General features: G+C 42.0%; 2 protein-coding genes across 6 annotated transcripts in view; one reads left to right on the top strand and one right to left on the bottom strand.

The window, feature by feature from the left end:
- TDG (thymine DNA glycosylase) overlaps positions 1-7,153 on the bottom strand; it is a 23,143-nt gene extending 15,990 nt beyond the window's left edge. Inside the window, exon 1 of the mRNA XM_054444171.2 lies at positions 6,944-7,153. Coding sequence (XP_054300146.1) covers positions 6,944-6,966 — 23 coding nt within the window. The 5' untranslated portion in view covers positions 6,967-7,153. The remainder of the gene's footprint in view (positions 1-6,943) is intronic.
- On the top strand, positions 7,138-22,823 carry LOC129010218 (ubiquinol-cytochrome c reductase complex assembly factor 6). Of its 5 annotated transcripts, XM_063646645.1 has the most exons (4): positions 7,138-7,309; positions 16,258-16,375; positions 18,041-18,134; positions 21,390-21,548. In XM_063646645.1, the coding sequence occupies exons 1-3, from the start codon at positions 7,209-7,211 to the stop codon at positions 18,092-18,094; spliced, it is 273 nt and encodes a 90-aa protein (XP_063502715.1). In that variant the 5' UTR covers positions 7,138-7,208; the 3' UTR covers positions 18,095-18,134; positions 21,390-21,548. The 5 variants fall into 5 exon arrangements, with proteins under 5 accessions (XP_063502715.1, XP_054300154.1, XP_063502716.1 ...); XM_054444179.2 differs by lacking the exon at positions 18,041-18,134 and having other exon boundaries at positions 7,230-7,309; positions 21,390-22,823; XM_063646646.1 differs by lacking the exons at positions 7,138-7,309; positions 18,041-18,134 and adding an exon at positions 7,316-7,485 and having other exon boundaries at positions 21,390-22,823.

Genomic DNA, 22,823 nt, shown 5'->3' with positions numbered 1-22,823 from the left:
GCTCTCAGAATTTCACATGTCCCATTTTGAGCACTTCATGGAAATGCAAACTGAAAATACATAAATTAGGGAGACACCGTTCACATTACAAGGATTCTTTAAAAAAATTTTTCAAAACTTTTAGTATAGTCGGAGGTCATTAATCATCTTCAGAAATTCTGGGGTTCAGAAGCTAAAAATCAAAATTCTGGAAATCACAGTTGGCTGAATAAAAAGTGAAAAATAACGAGGAAAAATAATCTGAACTTTTATATTAGATAGGTATATCAAGTTTGAAAGAAACCTAGAAACTTAACTATAATAATGATATATCCCTTAATCTTTCTAAAAATGGACTGTGGCATTTCACAAAAAGTTAAATTAGAACAGATAAAGAAAAATAAACCTATGGGAAATAAAATGTGTTAGTTCTGAGGAATACACTATCTTCGAGCATTAAACTTAGCTTGTTTACCTCAACAGCTTCCTAAAAGCCAAAATAAAAGAAAGATGGTGGATTACAACATTCTTATTACTTGGCAGAAGCAAGCATTCCATCTATACAAAAATCTTCATAAACTTGAATGCTTGTTAACTAAAGAGTTCCGGATAACTGGCCGGACGCACTGACTCATGCCTGTAATCCCAGCACTTTGGGAGGCCAAGAGGGGGTGGATCACGAGGTTAGAAGTTCGAGACCAGCCTGGCCAACATGGTGAAACCCCATCTCTACTAAAAATACAAAACTTAGGCGTCGTGGCATGCGCCTGTAATCCTAGCTACTCAGAAGGCTAAGGCAGGAGAATTGCTTGAACCAGGGAGGCGGAGGTTGCAGTGAGCCAAGATCGTGCCACTGTACTCCAGCCTGGGCGACAGAGCAAGACTGTCTAAAAAAAAAAGGGGGGGGGGGTTCTGGATAACTTTGTCTTCTATTATAATAACAACTAAATGTATAAGCAGCATAAATCTCTTTCAACCTCAGTGTGAGGATATTTCTTAAATACATTTGTGTATGCATAATGATCGTTGCTACTTTATAATCCAGAACTCTGCGACGTTTCTGAGCAATAACTCTGAGAAGGACAGTAACAAAGAGCATTTAGACATTTATCCTCTCAGGGTATCCATTCCCTCACCATGAAAATGAGGAATTAGATTCAGTGATTTCTACATATGTGGACAATGTATAGGAAATAGGACTAGATCTGTCTAGACTCAAAACAGACCCCAAAGACTTTCTAATTTGTATAACTTCCTGATATTAAACTTACAAGCATGATCGATTTTATTTCTTTGTTCACTTTTCTTCCTCCATCATTTACCTTAGTCTCAAATATTCTTCACTACCTTTCTCCCTCATTTTCCTGTTTACCCCTTTTTCTCTCCTAGCCTCCATTTGCACTTACCTTCTGTTGAACTGCAGCGCTCATAGATTGTTTTTCTGTTGTTGTTTTTTGTTTGTTTGTTTTTTGAGACGGAGTCTCGCTCTGTCACCCAAGCTGGAGTGCAATGGCACGATCTCGGCTCACTGCAACCTCTGCCTCCTGGGTTCAGGCGATTCTCCTGCCTCAGCCTCCTGAGTAGCTGGGATTACAGGCACCTACGCCGGGCTAATTTTTGTATTTTTAGTAGAGACAGGGTTTCACCATGTTGGTCAGGCTGGTGTCAAACTCCTGACCTCACGATCTGCCCGCCTTAGCCTCCCCAAAGTGCTGGGATTACAGGCGTGAGCCACTGTGCCCGGCTAGATTGTTTTTTTATAGCTGCCTGGAACTGATGAACTGTGTACAGTCATCCTTTAATTACTAATCAATCTTTCTAAAAATGGACTGTGGTATGTACCTAGTTTTGCATACATAGGGGACTGGTTGCAGAACCCCTCACAGATACCAATATCTAAGGATGCTCAAGTCACTTGATAGAAAATGGCATAGTATTTGTATATAACCTATGCAGATCCTCCCATATACTTTAGATAATCTTTACATTACTTATAATACCTAATACAATGTAAATACTACGTAAGTAGCTGTCATCCTGCATTCTTTGTATCTGTATCATTTTTTAATGTTGTTATTTGTCTTTTTTTTCCCCAAATAATTTCAATCCACAGTTGGTTGAATTCTTAGATGCAGAATCCATAGATATGGAAGGTCGACTATATTTTCTGATAGTCTTTCTCAAAACACACATACACACACTCCACACATAGAGTTCATTAATTAGTCCAGTTAATTAAGATTTGCTATTTTTTAATTTTTTTAATTATTTGTTTTTTAGAGATGGAGTCTCACTCTGTCACCCATGCTGGAGTGCAGTGGCATGATCATAGTTGGCTGCAGACTCCAACTCCCGGGCTCAAGTGATCCTCCTGCCTCAGCCTCCTGAGTAGCTAGGACTACAGGCACACACCACCATGCCTGGCTAGATTTGCTGTATTTCAAAAAACTAAATTTTTAAGGTTTTCTCTAAAATTAATGACTCCAACTTCTTTTACCTTCAATTATTTTACACTATTTTAGGGATTTAAGTTGTTTTTTTCTTTTTTAAGAGACAGGGTCTGGCTCTGTCACCCAGGCTGGAGTGCAGTGGTGCTATCATAGCTCACAGTAACCTCACACACCTGGGCTCAGACAATCCTCTCACCTCAGTCTCCTGAGTAGCTGGGACTACAGGTACATGCATCTATGCCTGGCTAAATTTTCAATTTTTTGTAGAGATGGGGTTTCACTATGTTGCCCAGGCTAGTCTTGAACTCCTGGCCTCAAGTGATTCTCCCACCTTGGCCTCCCAAAGTGCTGGGATTACAGGTGTGAGCCACTGCACCCAGCCTAAGTTGCTATTTTCTAAATACATTTTATTATCTTCACTTAAAAAAAACATATACCATACTGAATACTTACAAAATATTGAACAAGGCTAAATAATCCAAATGCTCAACTAAAGGGGCCTGGTTATGTAAATTATGATGCGATAGCACCATAACTATTATTCCATTTGGTATTGCTAGATGGAGGTCTGTGTATTCACCATATGTACAGTCTACTAGAAACTGTAAATATAAAGATTTAGAATAAGCCAGTCCTCATACAGTGTTCCTCAAATAGTATAATTCCTCATGTAGTATGATTTCAAATTTCTTCAGTATTTGGTCATTTTTTGGTGCTCAGAATCAAACAAAACTCCAGATAAAGCCTCATCAGCCTGAAACTGAGCAGGGCTACCAACTTGCTCATTTTGGAGACAAACTGCAGAACCCATGACACTAGCTATACTGGTACCCACATTATACTGTTGATTCACACTGAGTTTCCCATCAATGAAAACTATCCTTGTATCACTTCTCCCTCATTCCACACTTTATCACTGATTTTTCTGCAGCTGAGTATAGGATTGTGCCTCTTCTTTGTAAAAGATGATTCACCATTCCAGTCAGTCAGGATTTATCTGGACTCTGATTCAATCAATCAGTTAATTCCACAAATTCCTCCCAGGCTTGGGTCACTCACAAATTTTATCACCATGCCATCAGCACCCTGACGTTAAGGTACTGAAAGGAACAAAGTTAGGGATAGAGATACATGGTATATGAGTACAGACCTCTCTTCAGTCTGCCCAATTCTTTCAGTAGTAAGCCAGGTTCTTATTTCACCTAACTGGATTGCCATCAGTCCATCTCCATCTTGCTCACTAAGAGAGGCAGTAAAGCACATTTGCTAGCTAGAGAAGCAGACTTTGAAGCTAGGTCATTTGGATTCAAATTTCAGCTCTCCCATTTACTAGCTCTGTGGGCAAGTTCCTTAATCTCTTTATGCCCTGATTCCACATCTGTAAAATGGGAATAGTATCTAATAATTGGTTACAAGGATTAAGCTAGCTGGCATATGTAAAACATCCAAAACAGTACCTGGTATATAAAAAATTTGCTATAATAATGACTACTGTAGGTACCTCCTGCCAGCATCCTTCTGATGCTGCCAGTCTAGTATAGGTCTTGCTTTCTTTCTAAACTGATACTGTAGTGTAGTGGTCACTAGTTACGCCACCATGCCTGGCTAATTTTGTATTTTTAGTAGAGACGGGGTTTTACCATACTGGCCAGGCTGGTCTTGAACTCCTGACCTCAGGTGATCCGCTTGCCTTGGCCTCCCAAAGTGCTGGGATTACAGGCGTCAGCCACTGCGCCCGATCAATTACTTTCTTTTAAAAATGCTCAGTAACCATTGAGAAGTAAAAATTTTGTTCAGGATCAATGTCAATAGAGGACAGACTCCACCTCTGGAAGAACATGAACCCACGTGTTTATTTCCAGGCCTCTTACATTTGCTACAAATCCTGAAACACTGCTTTAATCTGGCCTCTCCCTTGAAATACAACACACACAGGCCAGGGCATATGATTCTGTTAGAACACCCGAAACTTCTCCTAAACGCCTTCATTGGTCTTGAGCTTTAAGTCTTACAGATATTCATTCTGCCATTTCCAGTCAGACAATCATTTTGCTAACATAGGAGATGTAAAATCCAAATCAGAACAAAGTACTTAGGTGTTCTGTTGTCTGCTGCCACCATGCCAGTAGACTGGGCAGAAAACCCAAATCTTTTTTATTCTTCTTGTTGTCAACATCTAACCAAAACAGTCCTTCCTGGTCTCCTTAACATTTCTACAAAGTCTACTCTCATTCAAGGGTTAATCTTTCCTGTTTGTATTCTTAGTGGTCCATACCACTCTCTTCCAGTCACTTTTGGCATCCTATTTTCCATCTTCGGTAAATGTCTTTTTCACGCCTGAGGTCACTGGAAACACCCCAGTACCCTTAGAAAATTCCTCCTTTATTCCTCTCTGGTTGATTGACTGTAAGCATTTTCTAAGACCCCTGAACTATTTTGCCATTGAAATAAAGTCTAGGCTGGGCGCTTTGGCTCATGCTTGTAATCCCAGCACTTTGGGAGGCCAAAGTGATCACCTGAGGCCAGGAGTTCAAGACCCTCCTGGCCAAAATGGTGAAACCTCGTCTCTGCTAAATATACAAAAAATTAGCTGGGCATGGTGTTGGGTACCTGTAGTCCCAGATGCTTGGGAGGCTGAGGCATGAGAATCGCTTAAACTCGGGAAGCAGAGGTTGCAGTGAACGGTGATCACACCACTGTACTCCATCTTGGGCAACAGAGTGAAACTCTGTCTCAAAAAAAAGCAATAAAAAAAGTCTGTATTCATGGAATTTGAATTTTCTTCTTTGAATATCTGAAATTAGTCTTCTAAAATAAAAAGTCGGCTGGGCGCGGTGGCTCACATTTGTAATCCTAGCACTTTGGGAGGGCAAGGCAGGTGGATCACTTGAGGGCAAGAGTTCAAGACCAGCCTGGCCAACATGGTGAAACCCTGTCTCTACTAAAAATACAAAAATTAGCTAGGCCTGGTGGCAGGCGCCTGTAATCCCAGCTACTTGGGAGGCTGCTGCGGGAAAATCGCTTGAACCCGGGTGATGGAGGTTGCAGTGAGCCAAGATCCACCACTGCACTCCAGCCTGGGCAACAGAGCAAGGCTCTGTCTCAAAAAAAAAAAAAAAAAAAAAAGTAAATTTATTTTTTTTCACATCCCACATTACATTTCTTGATTAGCACAGTCAAGGGTGACAAAGAACTACTCTCTTAAGGATTACCTGGGGTCTGAGTCATTTCAGAAGATTACACAGAATTTTCCACAGTTCCTGAAGGTGAAAGCTTTCCAAGGCAAAATAAAATCTGGTCTATAGCCTTTTGGATGAAGTCAGGCCGACATGTCACAGCTTTGAGCTAAACAGTGTATTGAAGTCCTACTATTTTGCTGTAAGACCCTGAATAAAGTCTTACAATGTGTAATTTATTCTTGGCCCAAGTTTCAATTCTGCTCTTAAGTAAGGTTATGAGAGAGAGATTTCCACAAATTTTGGTGAATTCTCTTATTTGTAAAGTTCTTTTGGGAAAGAAGTGGAGTAATTTATTCCAGGACTTGATCCACAAAGTGAAGATAAAGTCCACACTTTGTCTACATATATCTCCTTTCCTAAACTCTAATTTATTTTGGTTAGTGTGCCCTTTCATGTAACACCAATTCTCAGCATGTCAGAATCAGATTCCAGACATGTCGACTTTACAGACATGAACAGGCCCATATAAGTCCCTTGTATTGCCTAAATTCAGCTCCCATTAGCCACTGAGAGTCAGGATAATTCTTCACTAGGCATAGGTTTTTTCTTTTAATTTCAATGTAAATCATCACTGTTTATCTTTAAAAAACTGTCACCATATCCATTTTTTAAAAATTTAGTTTTCCGTCAGGAGTTCAAGTCCCTAAATCTCTTGCTTTTGCAAATCCCTCTCTTGACTCCCCCAAAGGACTTTTTAAAAACGGATTCTTAAGATTGTCCCCGAGACCACTGGAAAACTCAAAGGTCATTTTTAGATTGACTACTCGAGAGTGGTATACATATTCCCACAACAAAATTATCTAACCCGTGACCCTTAACGTTGCTTTCAGTAGGCCTTTGCGGGGGGAAGCCGCAACAAAACAACCAACTTTAAAATGAAAATCCTGGAGCTGGAAATGTTCGACACTCATCTTTACAGCTCTCTGCGTGGTAATGGAGGGTGAAGGAAAACCCTTCTAGCCAAGAATGGCAGCCAGAAAGACACGTTAACCAAAGACTGCTGAATGCTTACTAATATATTTTATAGTCAACTGGTTATCGCGGGGAACCAAAGAAGGGTCCAGGTGCACCAGGTAACCCTCAGAGCAGCCCCGACCGCCGCCGCCACCGCCGCAGCCAGGAAAGGAAAGGCCGAGCAGTCCACAGTGCGCACGCGCGGCCCCGGCCTTTGTATTCGGGCCGGGATTTAAAAGACCCCTGCATGCGCGCGCTCGCCAGCCAGCCTGCCCCGCAGTGAGAGGCGCAAGGGAGGGGCGGCGCTGGCCCGGGTATTACCTGCTCGCGTTCTCCGCTTCCATTCCTCGAGGCCGCTGATGCGGCTCCACCTGCCAGGCACACCGGCAGCCGGTCTCTGTAGTACCGCGTGGTACTCACTGCGGTAAGACAACCCCAGAGACCTGGGCCCGATGTCTGGCAGTACCCAGGCACTGTCTGGACTCAAGCTCCTCCCCCAGGCTTCTACCCTCCCCCACGAACCCCCTTTCTGTGCTGCACTTCCGCCTCCTCGGAGCCAAATCCCACGCGTACTGGCCGTCACGTGATGCAGGACAGCCCAATCACGGTCACCCCCTTCTCGCTGGGCGCCCCGGCTCCGCCGCTTGGCCTTTCGGGAAGGGTGGAGGACCAGAAGACTGGGACGAGGTGGGCTCTGCTGACGTCAGCTTTTGTCTCCAGTATTTTCGGGGGCTGGTGGACGCGTGGGCTATAGGGTGCTGTCTTTTGGGTGCTGTGTATATGGGATGATGACGCTTATCAGTATTATCTAGTCCTTTCCACCCCGAAATTCGCCCCGATTAAAGACTGTGTTGCATTATCAGGTAATGAAATGTGAGGGAGGGACTTTGGAAGTGGAAAACCTGGGCGTCGAGGCCACTGTGCCATCTTGGGCCTCAGTTTCCTTATCTGTGAAATGAGGGTGAATGTAAAGCTGCTATGTAAAATGTAAAGCTCTACATAAACCGCTCTCTGCATTACTTTGGATATATGAGAATATTAACGTTTGACGTCTACGAGACTAGATCCCAGTCGAGCATCACCTCCCATAACCTTACAGACTAACCCCTCTTTTAAATCTCAGTGGTTGGTAATCTTACAGACTAACCCCTCTTTTATGTCTCAGTGGTTCTTGCAGCTGGCTTTTGTTTCATTAGTTCTCAATTTCTGTCACTGGTGTTTGTAGTTTATTAAGGAACTCTTAATGGAATAGGCTTTTGGGTTTTTCTAGTTTGCAGGATGATGAAAAACATGGCTGCTGTATTTGTTGGCTTTCCTGAGTTTATTCATATAGTAACAGGTAACTGCAAACCTTCAGTGGTTTACAGCCACAGAAGTTTATTTCTCACTCACGTGATCTGTGAGCTGGGAGATGGCTGTGGCTCTGTGCTCCATGTATTTTCATTCTAGGATCCAGGCTTTCGTGAGTAAATACCGAAAGATTTTTGTAATATATCAACTGTTTAAAGTTTAAGTGCAACTTTTAAAACAGTACAGGACTTTTATGAATACCCTGTCCATTAGTAGACACTACTCAGAACCTGGCACATGGTAAATATTCAATGAATATATGTTGAGTGAATGAAAAAAGCCCGTCCTTTCTGATTTTGCCAATGGCTCAGGACCATCGTCTAGAAAAGTCTTACAAAAGGTGGCTTGCCTCAGTTATTTCAGGGCATCCAGAAAGACACATTAACCAAAGACTGCTGAATGCTTTGGGAGAGAATTCTGGTGACTGAAGTGTGTGTGAAGAGAGTAAACTTTTCTCAGGATGTCTGCACTCGGGGAATTACCCTTGGCAGCAAGGGCTTCCCTCACTGTGGGTTGCTGTGCTGGGTCCTGCCAGCTCCATTCATAACCTCAAGAGACCAGGGTCCTCTGCTCAATCTTGCATGACAAAAGAAAGTTTATGGGAGGAGGCCACGCGTGGTGGCTCATGCCTGTAATCCCAGCACTTTGGGAGGCCGAGGCGGATGGATCACCTCAGGTCAGGAGTTGGACATGTCGAAACCCCATCTCTGCCATCTGTAGTCCCAGCTACTCGGGAGGCTGAGGTGGGAGAATCGCTTGAACCCGGGAGGCAGAGGTTGCAGTGAGCTGAGATCGAACCACTGCCCTCCAGCCTGGGCTACAGAGTGGGACTCCGTCTCAAAAAAGAAAAAAAAAAGCTTATGGGAGGAGTTGTCGGTGAGGACACTGAACCTGAAAATGGTGAAGCAGTTGCAGCAAACTGGCTTTTTATCCCATCAGTGTCTCTCTCTCAACATCCTGCATCTGAGTCTGGAAGACAAACCTTTTCTGCTTGTGAACCTGGCTCACCAGAGCTTTTAGCAATCTAGAAACAGAACTGGGAACTTGTAAACTTCCTCAAGATTGATAAATGACATCTATTAAAAAAAAAAAAAAAGCTTGTCTTTATTCATTGCTCTAGTGCTGGTTTATGTAGAAAATCCTGTGGAACCTACAAAAAACCTAGTACAACTAATAAGTGAGATTCGCAAGGTTGCAAGATAAAATATCAATATAGGAAGATCAATTGTAGTTTATGTACTAACAACAAACAATTAGAAAAAATACCATTCACAATAGCATCAAAAATATGAAATATTTAAGGATAGAGCTGACAAAAGATGCAAGATTTCTATCATAAAAAGTGAAAAGCATTGCTGGTAGAAATTGGGTAAGAATTAAATAAGTACACGGATATGTTGTATTCATGGATCAGAAGACCAAATATTGTGAAGATGTTTAAAGATTCAATATAATGCTAACCAAAGTCCAGGTAAGCGTTTTTGGGTAGAAATTGACAAAATGATTCTAAAATTTATATGGAAATGCAAAGATCTAGAATAGCCAAAGCTGGGAGAGCTAATACTGCCTGACTTAAGAATTATTATAAGGCTACAGTAATCAAGACAGTGTCGGCCGGGCGCAGTGGCTCATGCCTGTAACCCCAGCACTTTGGGAGGCCAAGGCGGGCGGAACACCCAAGGCCAGAAGTTCGAGAACGGCCTGGCCAACATGGTGAAACCCCGTCTCTGCTAAAAAAATACAAAAATTAGCCAGACGTGGTGGCACATGCCTGTAGTCCCAGCTACTCAGGAGGCTGGGATGAGAGAATCGCTTGAACCCAGGAGGTGGAGGTTGCAGTGAGCTGAGATCATGCCACTGCACTCTAGCCTGGGCAACAGAATGATTCCCTGTCTTAAAAAAAAAAAAAAAAAAAGGCAGTGTAGTATTAGCATCAAGAGAGATAAATATATATCAGTGCAACAGAATAGAGTCCAGAAATAGACACATACATGGACAAGTGATGAACTGATTTTCAACTAAGCTTCAAAGGCAGTTCAGATATCTATATGCAAAAACAAAACAAAATTGTACCCATGACGCAGGGCAGGCAAGCCCTTAGCCCAGTAGTGTTCTTGGCTTCACTCAGGAAATAAATAAATCAAGAGTGAGCTGAAAACAGTTTTATGATTCAGGCAGCAGTGTTACAACTCCAAGACTGCTCCTGCAGAGCAAGGCTGCCCCACAGGCAGTGTGCTCAGAGTAGCAGCTCAGACGCAGTTCTGCAGTCATATTTATATCCACTTCTAATTATATGCAAATCAAGGGGCTGAGTATGCAGAAATTTCTAGAAAAAGGGAGGTAACTTTTGGGTCAGTGGGTCATTACCATGGAAAGGAGTGGAAGCATCTGGGTGTTGCCATGGCAAAGCTAAACTGACAAGGCACAGTAGTTGGTGTGTTTTATGGAGAAGAGCTTCCACCTCTTCCCTGTTTTAGCTGGTCCTCAATCTGGTCCTGTGTCCAAGCTCCACCTTGGGAGTCAAGTCCCGCCTCCTGCCTCACACCATATAAAAAAACAAAATGGATCATGGACTTAAATGTAAAACCCAAAGCTGTAAAATTTCTAGAAGAAAATATAGAAGACAATATTTATGACCCTGGGTTATATTTTTTAAATATAATACAAAAGGGAAAATTGATGAATTATACTTTATTAAAATTAAAAACTTCTCTTAAAAAATTAACGAAAAGCAGTAAACTGGGAGAAAATATTTGCAGATCATATCTGATAAAGGACTTGTGTCCAGAACATATAAAAGAACACTCAAAACCCATAAGAAAACAACTCAGTTTTAAAAATGGGCAAAAGATTTGAACAGATACATCACCAAAGAAAATAGAAGCACAAGAAAATATGGTCATTTGTCATTTAACAACAGGGATATATTCTAAGAAATGTCACTAGGTGATTTTTTCATTGTGAGAATATTACAGAGTGTACTTCCACAAATCTAGATGGTACAGCCTACTGTATACCTAGGCTATATTGTATAGGCTGTGGTTCCTAGGCTACAAACCTGTTCAGCATGTTACTATAGTGAATACTGTAGGCAATTGTAACACAATGGTAAGTATGTATCTAAACTTAGGAAAGGTACAGTAAAAATACAGTATTAGGCCCAGCACGGTGGCTCACGCCTGTAATCCCAGCACTTTGGGAGGCTGAGGCATGTGGATCACCTGAGCTCAGGAGTTCGAGAACACCCTGAGCAACATGGTGAAACCCTATCTTTACTAAAATACAAAGAAAACTTAGCTGGGCGCAGTGGCGGGCACCTATAGTCCCAGCTACTTGGGAGGCTGAGGCAGGAGAATTGCTTGAACCTGGCAAGCAAAGGTTGCAATGAGCCAAGATTGAGCCACTGCACTCTGGCCTGGGCGACAGAGTGAGACTTTGTCTCAAAACAACAACAACAACAACAAAAAACCAAATAGTGTTAAAGATAAAAAATGTAGCAGGCACTTACCATGAATGGAGCTTGCAGGACTCCTTGTTGCTCTGGGTGAGTCAGTGAGTGCGAAGGTCTAGGACACTGCTGTACACTACTGTAGACTTTATAAACACTGTACACCTAGGCCACACTAAGTTTATTAAAAAGTAATTTTCTTTGTTCAATAATATATTAACCTTAGCTTTCTGTAACTTTATAGACTTTTTAATTTTTTAAACTTTTTGACCTTTTTGTAATAACACTTAGCTTAAAACACACATTGTACAGCTATAAACAATTTCTTATATCCTTATTCTATAAGCCTTTTTTCCATTTTTAATTTTTTTTTTTTTACTTTTAAAAATTTTGTGAAAAACTAAGACACAAACACACACATTAGCCTAGGCCTACACAGGGTCAAGATCATCAGTATCACTGTCTTCCATCTCCACATCCTGGAAGGTCTTCAAGGGCAATAACCCACAGGGAGTCGTCATCTCCTATGATAACAATGCTTTCTGGAGTACCTTGTGAAGGATCCGGCCGAGGCTGTTTTACAGTTAACTTTTCTTTTTTTTTTTTTTTTAAAGAATAAAAGGAGTACACTGTAAGAACCATAAAAGTATAGTAAATAGATATATTAGTAACAAAATTCGTTATCAAGTATTATGTAGTGTACCTAATTGTATATGGTATACTTTTAGATGACTGGCAGCACGGTGTGTTTACACCAGCGTCACCACAGACACATGGTGTTTGACAGTTATGATGTCATTAGGCTATAGGATGTTTTCAGGTTCGTTGTAATTTTATGGGGCCACCGGTCATGTATGTGGTCCATTGACTGAAATGTTGTGATGCAGCATATGACTGTATCAGCACATGAATGTCTGTGACCCATTTAAAATTTTTAATATGGTGTGGGGTATGTGCCCAAGGATTTTTATGTTTTTGTGTTTTTTTCCGCATATAAAAATATCTGAATCATTAGTCATGAGGGAAATGTAAATTAAAACCAAAATGAGAAACCATTACCCACATATTAGAATAGCTAAAATAAAAAAGACTGACCAGAGCAAATGTTGGAGAGGATTTGAAGGAACTGGATGGGGATGTCTCATATGTCTCATACACTGCTGATGGGAATGTAAAATTGTACAGCTCGGCCGGGTGCGGTGGCTCATGCCTGTAATCTCAGCACTTTGGGAAGCTTAGGTGGATGGATCGCATGAGGTCAGGAGTTCTGAGACCATCCTGGCCAATGTGGTGAAACCCCGTCTCTACTAAAAAAATATACAAATTAGCCAGGCGTGGTGGCACCTTTCTGTGATTCCAGCTACTCGGGAGGCTGAGGCAGGAGAATCGCTTGAACTCAGGAGTCAAGGTCACGCCACTGCACTCCATCCTGGGCGACAGAGCGAGACTGTTTCAGAATGAATGAATGAATGAATGAATGAATGAATGAATAAATAGCCAGGCATGGTGGCTCATGCTTGTAATCCCAGCACTTTGGGAGGCCGAGGCAGGTGGATCACCTGTGGTCAGGAATTTGCCACCAACCTGGACAACATGGTGAAACCCCGTCTCTACTAAAAATACAAAAAAAATTAGCTGGGCATGGTGGCGTTTGCCTGTAATCTCGGCTCCTTGGGAGGTGGAGGGTGCAGTGAGCCAAGATTGTGCCTCTGCACTCCAGCCTGGCAACAGAGCAAGACTCCATCTCAAAAAAAATAAATAAATAAAAAGTAAAAATAAATAAATAATAAATCTGTATAGCTGCTTTGGAAATTCGTTTGGCAATTTCTTTTTTAAAAAAGTTAATTATTATTATTATTTTTTGAGACGGACTCTTGCTCTGTCACCCAGGCTGGAGTACAGTGGCACGATCTCAGCTCACTGCCACCTCCACCTCCTGGGTTCAAGCAATTCTCCTGCCTTAGCCTCCCGAGTAGCTGGGACTACAGGCGCACACCACCACACCTGGCCAATTTTTGTATTTTAGTAGAGATGGGGTTTTACTGTGTTGCCCAGGCTGGTCTCAAACTCCTGAGCTCAGACAATCCGCCTGCCTCGGCCTCCAAAAATGCTAGGATTTTAGGCATGAGCCACCGCATCCGGCCTGGCAATTTCTTAAAAAGTTAAATATACACCTTCCATATGCTCTAGTAATTCTTCTAGAGATGTACCTAATAAAAATGGAAGCCCATGTTCTCAGAAAGACTTCTATGCCAGTCTTTCTCATATACTTTACTGGTCATAGTAGCTTTATATCTATCAACCAATGTCAACCTAAAATAACCAAAAGGGTCGGAATCTAACTTAAAGAGGGTTTATTCAAGCACAAAGAGTAAGAATGGACCACCTGGAAACACCAGCTCCAAAGGAATGGAGTCAGCATTCTGAAGAAAGTTAAGATTTCATTTGTATGGCAGAGATAGGAGTTTTTAGCAGGATTGCAACACTTTTCATACAAGATTGGCACAAATTTACAGCAATTTGGTTGGTTTTACGCAGTGTTTCTTTTTGGGAAGGTGCATTTGACACTTTTTACAGAGGGTATAATACTCATGGGTTTTCTGTTATCTGGTCTCAGCAAAGCAGGACAATAAAGGGCAAATTAATCAAGGGTCATTAAGAAGGTAGGAGGTTTTTGTCACTGGCATTTAATTTTCTCTAGTCATTGTATAGAACAAGAAAAGAAAGTGAGTTAATATATAATCTGAGAACAGAAGTTGTAACCGTATGTGACGCAGATTAGTCACATCTCTCTCAAGGCTTACAGTGTTTTTTTTAGGTTCCAACATTTTTTAAATTTTATTTATTTACACACCAACAACTAGAAACAACCAAAATATTCACCAATAAGTGAATAGATAAACCAATTGTAGTCTAAACCCACCTAGCAATAATAAGGAGTGAACTACTAAGACATGCAACAACGTGGATGAATCTCAAAATAACTGAGCTGCATGAAATAAGCAACACAAAAAATAGTACATACTGTATAATTCTATTTATGTAACATTCCAGAAAATGCAAACTAACTTATAGTGACAGAAAGCAGATCTGTGATTACCCAGGGAAATGAGGCCGTGGAGGAGGGAGGGAGTAGAAAGAAGCACTAAGAAACTTTTGAGGGTCTTGGGTATGTTCATTATCTTGATTGTGGTAATGGTCTCACATATGTCAAACATCATATTGTATACTTTAAATATGTACAGTTTATTGTATGTCAAATATACCTCCATAAAGCTCTTTAAAAATATGAGTATTGTGATTTGTCATACATACAACTTTAATCCTTCAGAATTTAGCCTTGCACTAACTTTTTTTTTTTTGAGACGGAGTCTTGCTCTATTGCCCAAGCTGGAGTGCAATGGCGTGATCTCAGCTCACTGCAACCTCCTTCTCCTGGGTTCAAGCGATTCGCCTGCCTCAGCCTCCCGAGTAGCTGGGATTATAGGCATCTGCCACCATGCCCGGCTAAATTTTGTGTGTATATATATACATACATATATATTAATATATATATAAAATATATATTAAAAATATAAAATATATATTAAAATATACATATATATTAAAATATACATATTATATATTAAAATATATATAATATATTAAAATATACATATATATTAAAATATATATATAATATATATTTTTTAGTAGAGATGGGGTCTTGCCATCTTGCAGTGTTGGCCAGGCTGGTCTCAAATTTCAGGCCTCAAGTGATCCGCCCGCCTTGGCCTCCCAAAGTGCTGGGATTACAGGCATAAGCCACCGCCCCCGGCCTTTGCACTAACCTTTTACTTAAAAATCAACCAATAATCAAAACAATCGAAAAATGCCTGGATTAAGTTATGTCGATTTCAAATTTCCCCTTTCCCAGTAGCACCAGGTCATAAGGCCACAGCTGTCTGGATGTGGCTCTATTTCGGGTATCAAAAGACGCCAGACACAGGGACAGTGAGTGCCTTTAACTTCACTCTCAAGAGGTCACAGGAGGGTGAACTCCCATAAAAGCACGCAAATGCTCAATGTGTGACTCCACCCCTCCTAAAAAAGTGGTAAAGGCGTGCAGTTTCCTTTGTGTGCACGAAAGAACAAACGATGTAATAACAGTCCACGGCCTGGCGTTAGATTCCACATCTGCCAGGAAAATTTAACTATAGAGAGAGTGATGGAGGTGCTGGGAGCCTGGGGCTGAGAAAGTGTGGGAATTGGTTTAAAAAAAAAAAAAAGTCACTGGCTTTCTCCCAGCGTCCCACCTCCGCCTGCGTCACGTGCCTGCGCCGGCAGCGCTCCCGCTTTCCTGTCCGGTGCGGCCCCGGGTCCCTGTATTTTGGGTCCGGTTCGCTCCGTCCGCTCCGTCCGCCCTTAGACCTGTTGCCCAGCATCCCTGCAGTTCGCGGTACAGTCTCTAGTAGGGCGCGTGTATAGAGGCAGAGAGGAGTGAAGTCCACAGGTCCTCTCCTCCTAGAGGTAGAAGGGGCGCGGGGAAACCACCTGGTATCCGTTTTCCGCTTGCTGATCAAGAGCTCCCTTTAATGCCGCAGGCCGGCGCCCCTCACTGATAAATGATTGGGGCTGGGCCTCGGCCTGGAGGGCGTTCGTCCTCTCAGTGCCCTCAGCTCGTAAAGGAGGAAACCGAGGCGTGGGGTTGGGCGAGAACCCAGGGGTCCTGACGGCGCACCTCCTGCACCCCCGCCGCCGTGTGTTTCGTGTCCAGCGCTGGCTGGAGCGCCTCAGCCCTGGCGCGGTGTAGTCGTGAGCTGGAACTTCTGACACTGCCCCTTCCTTCCCCGTCCAGCCTGCTGACCATGCCCGCGGGCGTGCCCATGTCCACCTACCTGAAAATGCTCGCAGCCAGTCTCCTGGCCATGTGCGCAGGGGCAGAAGTGGTGCACAGGTACTACCGACCGGACCTGGTGAGTGCGGGAGGGCTCATATTTTATTTTTGAGCCAAATACACCTCATTTCTTTGTAAATTACACAGCCTTAAGCACTCCTTTATAGCAATGCAAATGCTCCTGGACCACTCCATTCTCCTCGTGGCAGCAAAAGTGATCTTGAACGAAATTAGGATCACATTTGCCCTGGGCCCAAAACCTTTGGATGGCATCCCATTGCATCTAGGGCAATGCATGGCCTGTGAGGTCTTACACAGTCTGGCCGCTGCCTACCTGTGGCCTATCTGCCACTATTTTACCAGTTCTTTCTCCTGTTAACATTCACGCCTGCTTCCTTGCTGTTTCTCTAACTCATCAAACCTGTCCCCATTTCGAGGCCATTCTTTTTATTATCCTTGGCATGTCCTCCTCCCCCACCCCCCCGCCCCCCCCCAACAACTTGGCTTTGTTTCCTTCTTCAAAACTTCAAGTCTTAGCTCAAGTCTCCTCCAGCAATGAGGGTCCTTGGGCTAGCTCCCAAAGAATTCCTCCTCTGCGATTCCGTCTCATCTTTTGTTTCCATAGAGCACTTGTCTGCAGTTGCCTATTTATTTGTTCTTTGTCAGTTTGCTTCAGTAGAATGTAAGCTCCAGACTGTGTCTGTCTGGTTCACTCTTGTATCTCAACTGCTTGGAATGTAGCAGACACTCAATAAGTATTTGTTGAATGAAGGATGAGTGACTATAGGCGTTCAACGGAGGGAGAAATTTAAATTAATTTTAATAAGCATTCATTAGGAACTGGAATTAAAGGTTCTTTTCAGGAATTAGAGTCTTGGGGAGGTGGAGATGAGAAAGTATGGCGCAAATAATTACAAGAATGTGCTGTTATGCTATAGGTGTGACTAGTGGTTTGGAGCACAGTGTTGCGAGCAGTCATTTCTGTTTGGACTCTGCCTGGACAGGTAACACTTTTAGAGAGTCAACCATTAGTGTTTCTTTTTTTAGAAATTTTTATTGAAAAATAATTTTTAAAAAATTAGAGACAGGTCTCATTCTGTTGCCCAGGTTGGAGTGCAGTGGTGCAATCAGCTCACCGCAGCCTCACATTTCTGGGTTCAATCAATCCTCCTGCCTCAGCCTCCTAAGTAGCTGGGATGACTGTGCACCTTCACACCCAGCTAATTTTTAAATTTTTTGTAGAGACAAGGTCTCAAAATGTTGCTCAGGCTGGTCTCCAACTCCTGGCTTCAAGCAGTCCTCCCACCTTGGCCTCTGAAAGTGTTGGGATTACAGGTGTGAGCCACTGTGCCTGGCTCCATTTGTATTTGCACTTATGTTTTATTTTTATTTTTTGAGACAGAGTCTCACTCTGTCACCCAGGCTGGAGTGCAGTGGCACGATCTGAGCTCACTGCAACCTCTGCCTTCCGGGTTCAAGCAAATCTCATGCCTTAGCCTCCTGAGTAGCTGGGATTACAGGCATACACCACCATGCGTGGCTAATTTTTTCTATTTTTTAGTAGATATGGTGTTTCTACTGTGCTGGCCAGGCTGGTCTTGAACTCCTGGCCTCAAGTGATCCCCCCGCCTCTGCCTCCCAAAGTGCTGGGGTTACAGGCGTGAGCCACTGTGCCTGGCCCATTTGTATTTTTAACATCAGTTAATTGTCACTACAATTTTGAAGGTGTTATTCCTGTTTTCAGATGAGAAACAGGTTCAGAAGAGTGAAGTTGATTTCTCAAAGTCACATAGCTTAATGAGACGATTTGAGGATCTGAAGCCCAAGCTTTCTGTTTGGTATGTCTCTTTTTTGCTCCTGTTCATAAAATAATCCAGTACTCTTGTAAAACATTCAAACTGAATTCAAGTATGTAGAGTAAGAAGTGAAAATCCCCCCTCTTATAACCTCCTTTCTCCTGTCTGCTCCCCACACGTAACTACTGTTTCTTGTTTGGTGAATATCCTTTGCTACTTCTCACTGTTGTTGAATGCCCACTGATATGGGTTGGATATTTGTCCCCTCCAAATTTCACGCTGAAATGTGATCCCCAATGTTGGAAGTAGGACCTGGTGGGAGGTGTTTGGGTCATGGGGACGAATCCCTCATGAATGGCTTGGTGCCCTCCCTGTGGTGATGAGTGAGTTCTCACTTTATTAGTTCATGAGAGCTGGTTGTTTAAAAGAACCTGGCTCTCTCTCTCACTCCCTCTCTTGCCATGTGTTACATACGCTCCCACTTTGCCTTCTGCCATGAGTTAAAGCTTTCTAAGGCCTCACCGGAAGCTGGACTGATGCTGGTGCCATGCTTGTACAGCCTGCAGAACCATGAGCCAAATAAACCTCTTTTCTTTATAAATTACCCAGCCTCAGGCAATGCAAAATGGACAAATGCACCTGTGCATGCATGTGTACACACACAGTTTGTGGAGTGTTTTTCCTTCATGTGAATAGGAGTTCACGTACACATTTCTCTGCAACTTCCTTGTTTTGGTTAACATCTACATAAATAAACATTTGTGTATATTAAATCTTCTTTTTAACTATTGCATAGTATTTCATAATATAGCTGTGACATATTATTTGATCAATCCCTTATTGACATTTAGGTAGTATGTAGTTTTTATACATACAATGCTGCAAAAGCTCTTTCTTACAACTTCAGAGTGCTTCTGTTTTAAAAAGGGTTCTATTGAGCATCAAGGATACGTAGTGGAGACAAAGTGACAAGAACCTTCCACAGTAATGCAGTTTAGTCTATAGCTTGTGCAGGAATAGACATCAGGCAGGCCTTGCAAAAGAACGAATGCCTGGGATTTGACCCTGGGAAGTTGACCTTTGATTCACCCATTTCATTATAATTGGGAATGTGCAAGGGTTGTTACAGCAGCTACCTGTACCTTAGGAAGAGATAGAATGAAGCCACAGTCTTTAGAAGGGCCATATTGAAGGGTCTAAGCCCACCTCAGTTTGATTGGGTGGTGACATTGGCAATGGGGTATCTCTGTAGGAACTTGAAGGCCCAGGTGGCTGGCTGTGTGTTGAAAGCAGTGTGCTTTATTAACATTTATATGTTCTTTACCTATGTCTTTTGGTTTTGCTCCAGTAATTACTGTCACTGTTGTCAACCACTTTGTTCTTTGTAACAAAACTGGATCACAAGTCTTTCAGTCTGAGAACTGAAAGGTCTGGGCAGAGTCGAGCAGAGGAGACTATGATAACTGCCTAGACTTGTGCTCAGTGCTGTGTTGGGGAGAACTGCTACAGGTGCTTTTAGTTGTCCAGCTCAGCTCATCTGAATAACAAAGGAGATGACTCTGTTGTAGTTCAGGTTGAAAGCTAGGAGTCGTCCTTAATTCCTCTCTCATACTGTACATATCAGCAGATCCCACTGGATTAACTTGAAAGGTACATCCAGATGCTGCCTGCTTCTCACCACCTCTTTTGCTACTACCCAATTCAATCCACTGTCAGTCACTTTCACCTGTTATTGTAATAGCTTCCTGACCTGTCTTCTCCCTTCAACTCTTGCTCTCCTGTGGTCTATTCTCAGCAAAGCTACCATTGTCATCTCTGTACACTTGAGTGAGGACATGCCACTCTTCTCAGAACTCTCCAGTGTCTTCCCATTTCAGAGTGAAAAACACTGGAGACTTTTATCTCCCCACTCCCTCTTCCTCTGCCCTTGTCTCCTCTTAACCTCTCTGTGAATACTTTGTACCAGCTATACTGACAACCTTGCTTCTTCTTGAACCTGAAGCCACACTCCTGCCTTAGGTCTTCTGCACTTGTGGTTCCATCTGCCTGAAATGCTCCTAGGTAACTGCATGGCTGGCTCCCTCATCCTCCTCCATGTCTTTGTTCAGAAGTCATCTTCTGAACACCAGTAAGCACACAGAAAGATGCTCAGCATCATTAGCCACCAGAGAAAGGCAAATCAAAACTACAGTGAAATACCACTTCATACCCACTACAATGGCTGTAGTAAAACAGATAGTAACAAGTATCGTCAAGGATGTGGAGAAATTGAAAGCCTCACGCATTGTTGATGGGAATATAAAATAGTGCAGTGGCTTCAGAAAAGCCTGGTAGTTCCTCAAGCAGTTAAACATAGAGTTTCCATATGACCCAGCAATTCCACTTTTAGGTTTATGCCCAATAGACATGAAAACACATATCCACACAAAAACTTGTGTATGAATGTTCAGAGCAGTATTATTCATAATATCCAAAAGGTGGAAAATCCAAATGCCTATTAGCTGATGAATGGATAAATGGTATATCCATACAATGGAGCATTATTCAGTAATAAAAAATGAAATACTGATACAAGCTACAACATGGATGAACATTGAAAACATTATGCTACCTGAAAGAACACAGAGGACCACATATTATATGATTCCATTTATAGAAAATATCCAGAATAGGCAAATCTATATAGACAAAAAGAAGACTAATAGTTGTCTATGGCTATGTGGGGGAGGGTTGCATGGAAATGAAAGTGACTGCTAATAAGTATGGGGTTTCTTTTTGGGGTGATGAAAATGTTCTAAAATTTATTGTGGTGATAGATGCAGAACTCTGTGAATACCTTCCTGGAATGCAAGGATTTTGTATTTTTTTGCATAATGCTTTGTGCTTTGCATATAATAGGCACTTAATATTTTTGAATTAATAAATTAATTCCTAACACCTATTTTCTATGCCAGGCACATGGTAGAGAGTCAGTAGATGGTGCAGGAATGAATTTCCAAATGTGGAAAGTTTTATTCAAAGCTATGAACCTGTTAGTTGATTCTGATGCCAGCTATCCTCTGTGAGTCCTGCAGTACGCAATGCCGAAGACCTTGTCAGGATGATAGACTCATATAAACACAGGGTTAGAAAGGGACTTAGATCAACCAGAGCTTCTCATAATAAAGAGTTATCATTGAGTAGCAAGCAAGGGAACTTTTTGTTATTTTTTACTCTTTAAAGTCTTCCAGGTTACATTGAATTACAGCCTTATTAAGGGTTAGACATTTAGGTTTTTTGTTTTGTTTTTTTTTGCAGACAATACCTGAAATTCCACCAAAGCGTGGAGAACTCAAAACGGAGCTTTTGGGACTGAAAGAAAGAAAACACAAACCTCAAATTTCTCAACAGGAGGAACTTAAATAACTATGCCAAGAATTCTGTGAATAATATAAGTCTTAAATATGTATTTCTTAATTTATTGCATCAGAGTACTTGTCTTTAAGCACTTAGTCCAGTGCTGACTACAAGAGTAGGTGCTCAGTGGACGTTTAGCCGATACGTTGAAATTTAATTACGGTTTGATTGATATTTCTTGAAAACTGCCAAAGCGCATATCAAACCATTTCATGAATATGGTTTGGAAGATGATTAGTCTTGAATATAATGCAAAATAGAATATTTGTAAGTCTACTATATGGGTTGTCTTTATTTCATATAAATTAAGAAATTATTTAAAACTATGAACTAGTTTCATTAATTGAATTTGCTAAGTGGAGTTATTTCTCATTGCTAAACTGGTATTTTCAAATTCTAGATCTCTGCTAACTTTAGTAAATGAACACCAAAGTGGTGAGCTTTGATAATGCATTTTGTGGATACAAAATCATCACCTCATCACTTTCTAGAATGAAAGGCTGGGGGCATTGCTCACCTTTTGCATGAAGAAAAGACCTGTCCCTTAGAGCCAGTTTTTGCTTAAGGGGAGGACAGACCGTCGTCACTCCGTGGACCACGTGAATGAATGGATGCAGTGCACGCTTTAGAAGCACCGCATACCTTTCCTTTTACAGGTACAGAGTAAGTGGTCTGGCTACTGAGGGAAAGAGTCATGATTTGAATCTGAGTCTCCTGTAAGACAATGACTTCATGAAGGTGAAAAATCAGTTTTATGGTTATTAAAGTAAAAATTTACCTTGGGTAAAAATGCCATCTTTATTTCATTAAGTGCTGGTTCCAAGTGACTTCCAATAAGGTACATTTTCTTCCTGTTTTGAAGTTGATCCCCATTGTGAAAAATATGCATTGTAGTGGTCATGGAAATGCACCATCCAGACTCCCTAAGGAAGGCTTGTTGACCTAGCATCAAGCATGCCAGCAGCTTTCAATGGTCAGCTTCTAGAAGGATTGCCTCGGCTACGGTGGCCTTGCTCAAAGCCATGCCTCCTGAAGGGGCCCAAATCCAATGACTGTTGGAGGTGAGAATAGAAAGGCCTGGCCACTTCAGCACATGAGTGGTGGGCAACTCTGATGGGCCCACCACAACTCCCTATGGGGTTTATGGACACTGTCTTTGGATCTGCGTTGCAACTCAACTTATCCCTCTGCTCAGTCCTGTTTCCTTTCTCAGGTGTTGATCGAAGGGTGCGCCTTCATAGACTCCCTGCTAAACTGCACCTCAGTGTTTCTTGGAGAACCAAATCTGTAACATATATGCATTAAAAATTAAAAGCAGTACTATATTATCCCCAA

The sequence above is a fragment of the Pongo pygmaeus genome, chromosome 10 (assembly GCF_028885625.2).
Source record: "Pongo pygmaeus isolate AG05252 chromosome 10, NHGRI_mPonPyg2-v2.0_pri, whole genome shotgun sequence".
In the NCBI taxonomy this organism is placed as follows: Eukaryota; Metazoa; Chordata; class Mammalia; order Primates; family Hominidae; genus Pongo; species Pongo pygmaeus.
This window is presented reverse-complemented; position numbering and strand designations above follow the sequence as displayed.

Coding starts and splice junctions, on each gene's coding strand:
- LOC129010218 (XM_063646645.1), top strand. CDS start 7,209: ATGCAGGACAGCCCAATCACGGTCACCCCCTTCTCGCTGGGCGCCCCG. Junction 7,310..16,257: donor GACCAGAAGACTGGGACGAG/GTGGGCTCTGCT, acceptor TTCCCCGTCCAG/CCTGCTGACCATGCCCGCGG. Junction 16,376..18,040: donor GGTACTACCGACCGGACCTG/GTGAGTGCGGGA, acceptor TCCTGTTTTCAG/ATGAGAAACAGGTTCAGAAG.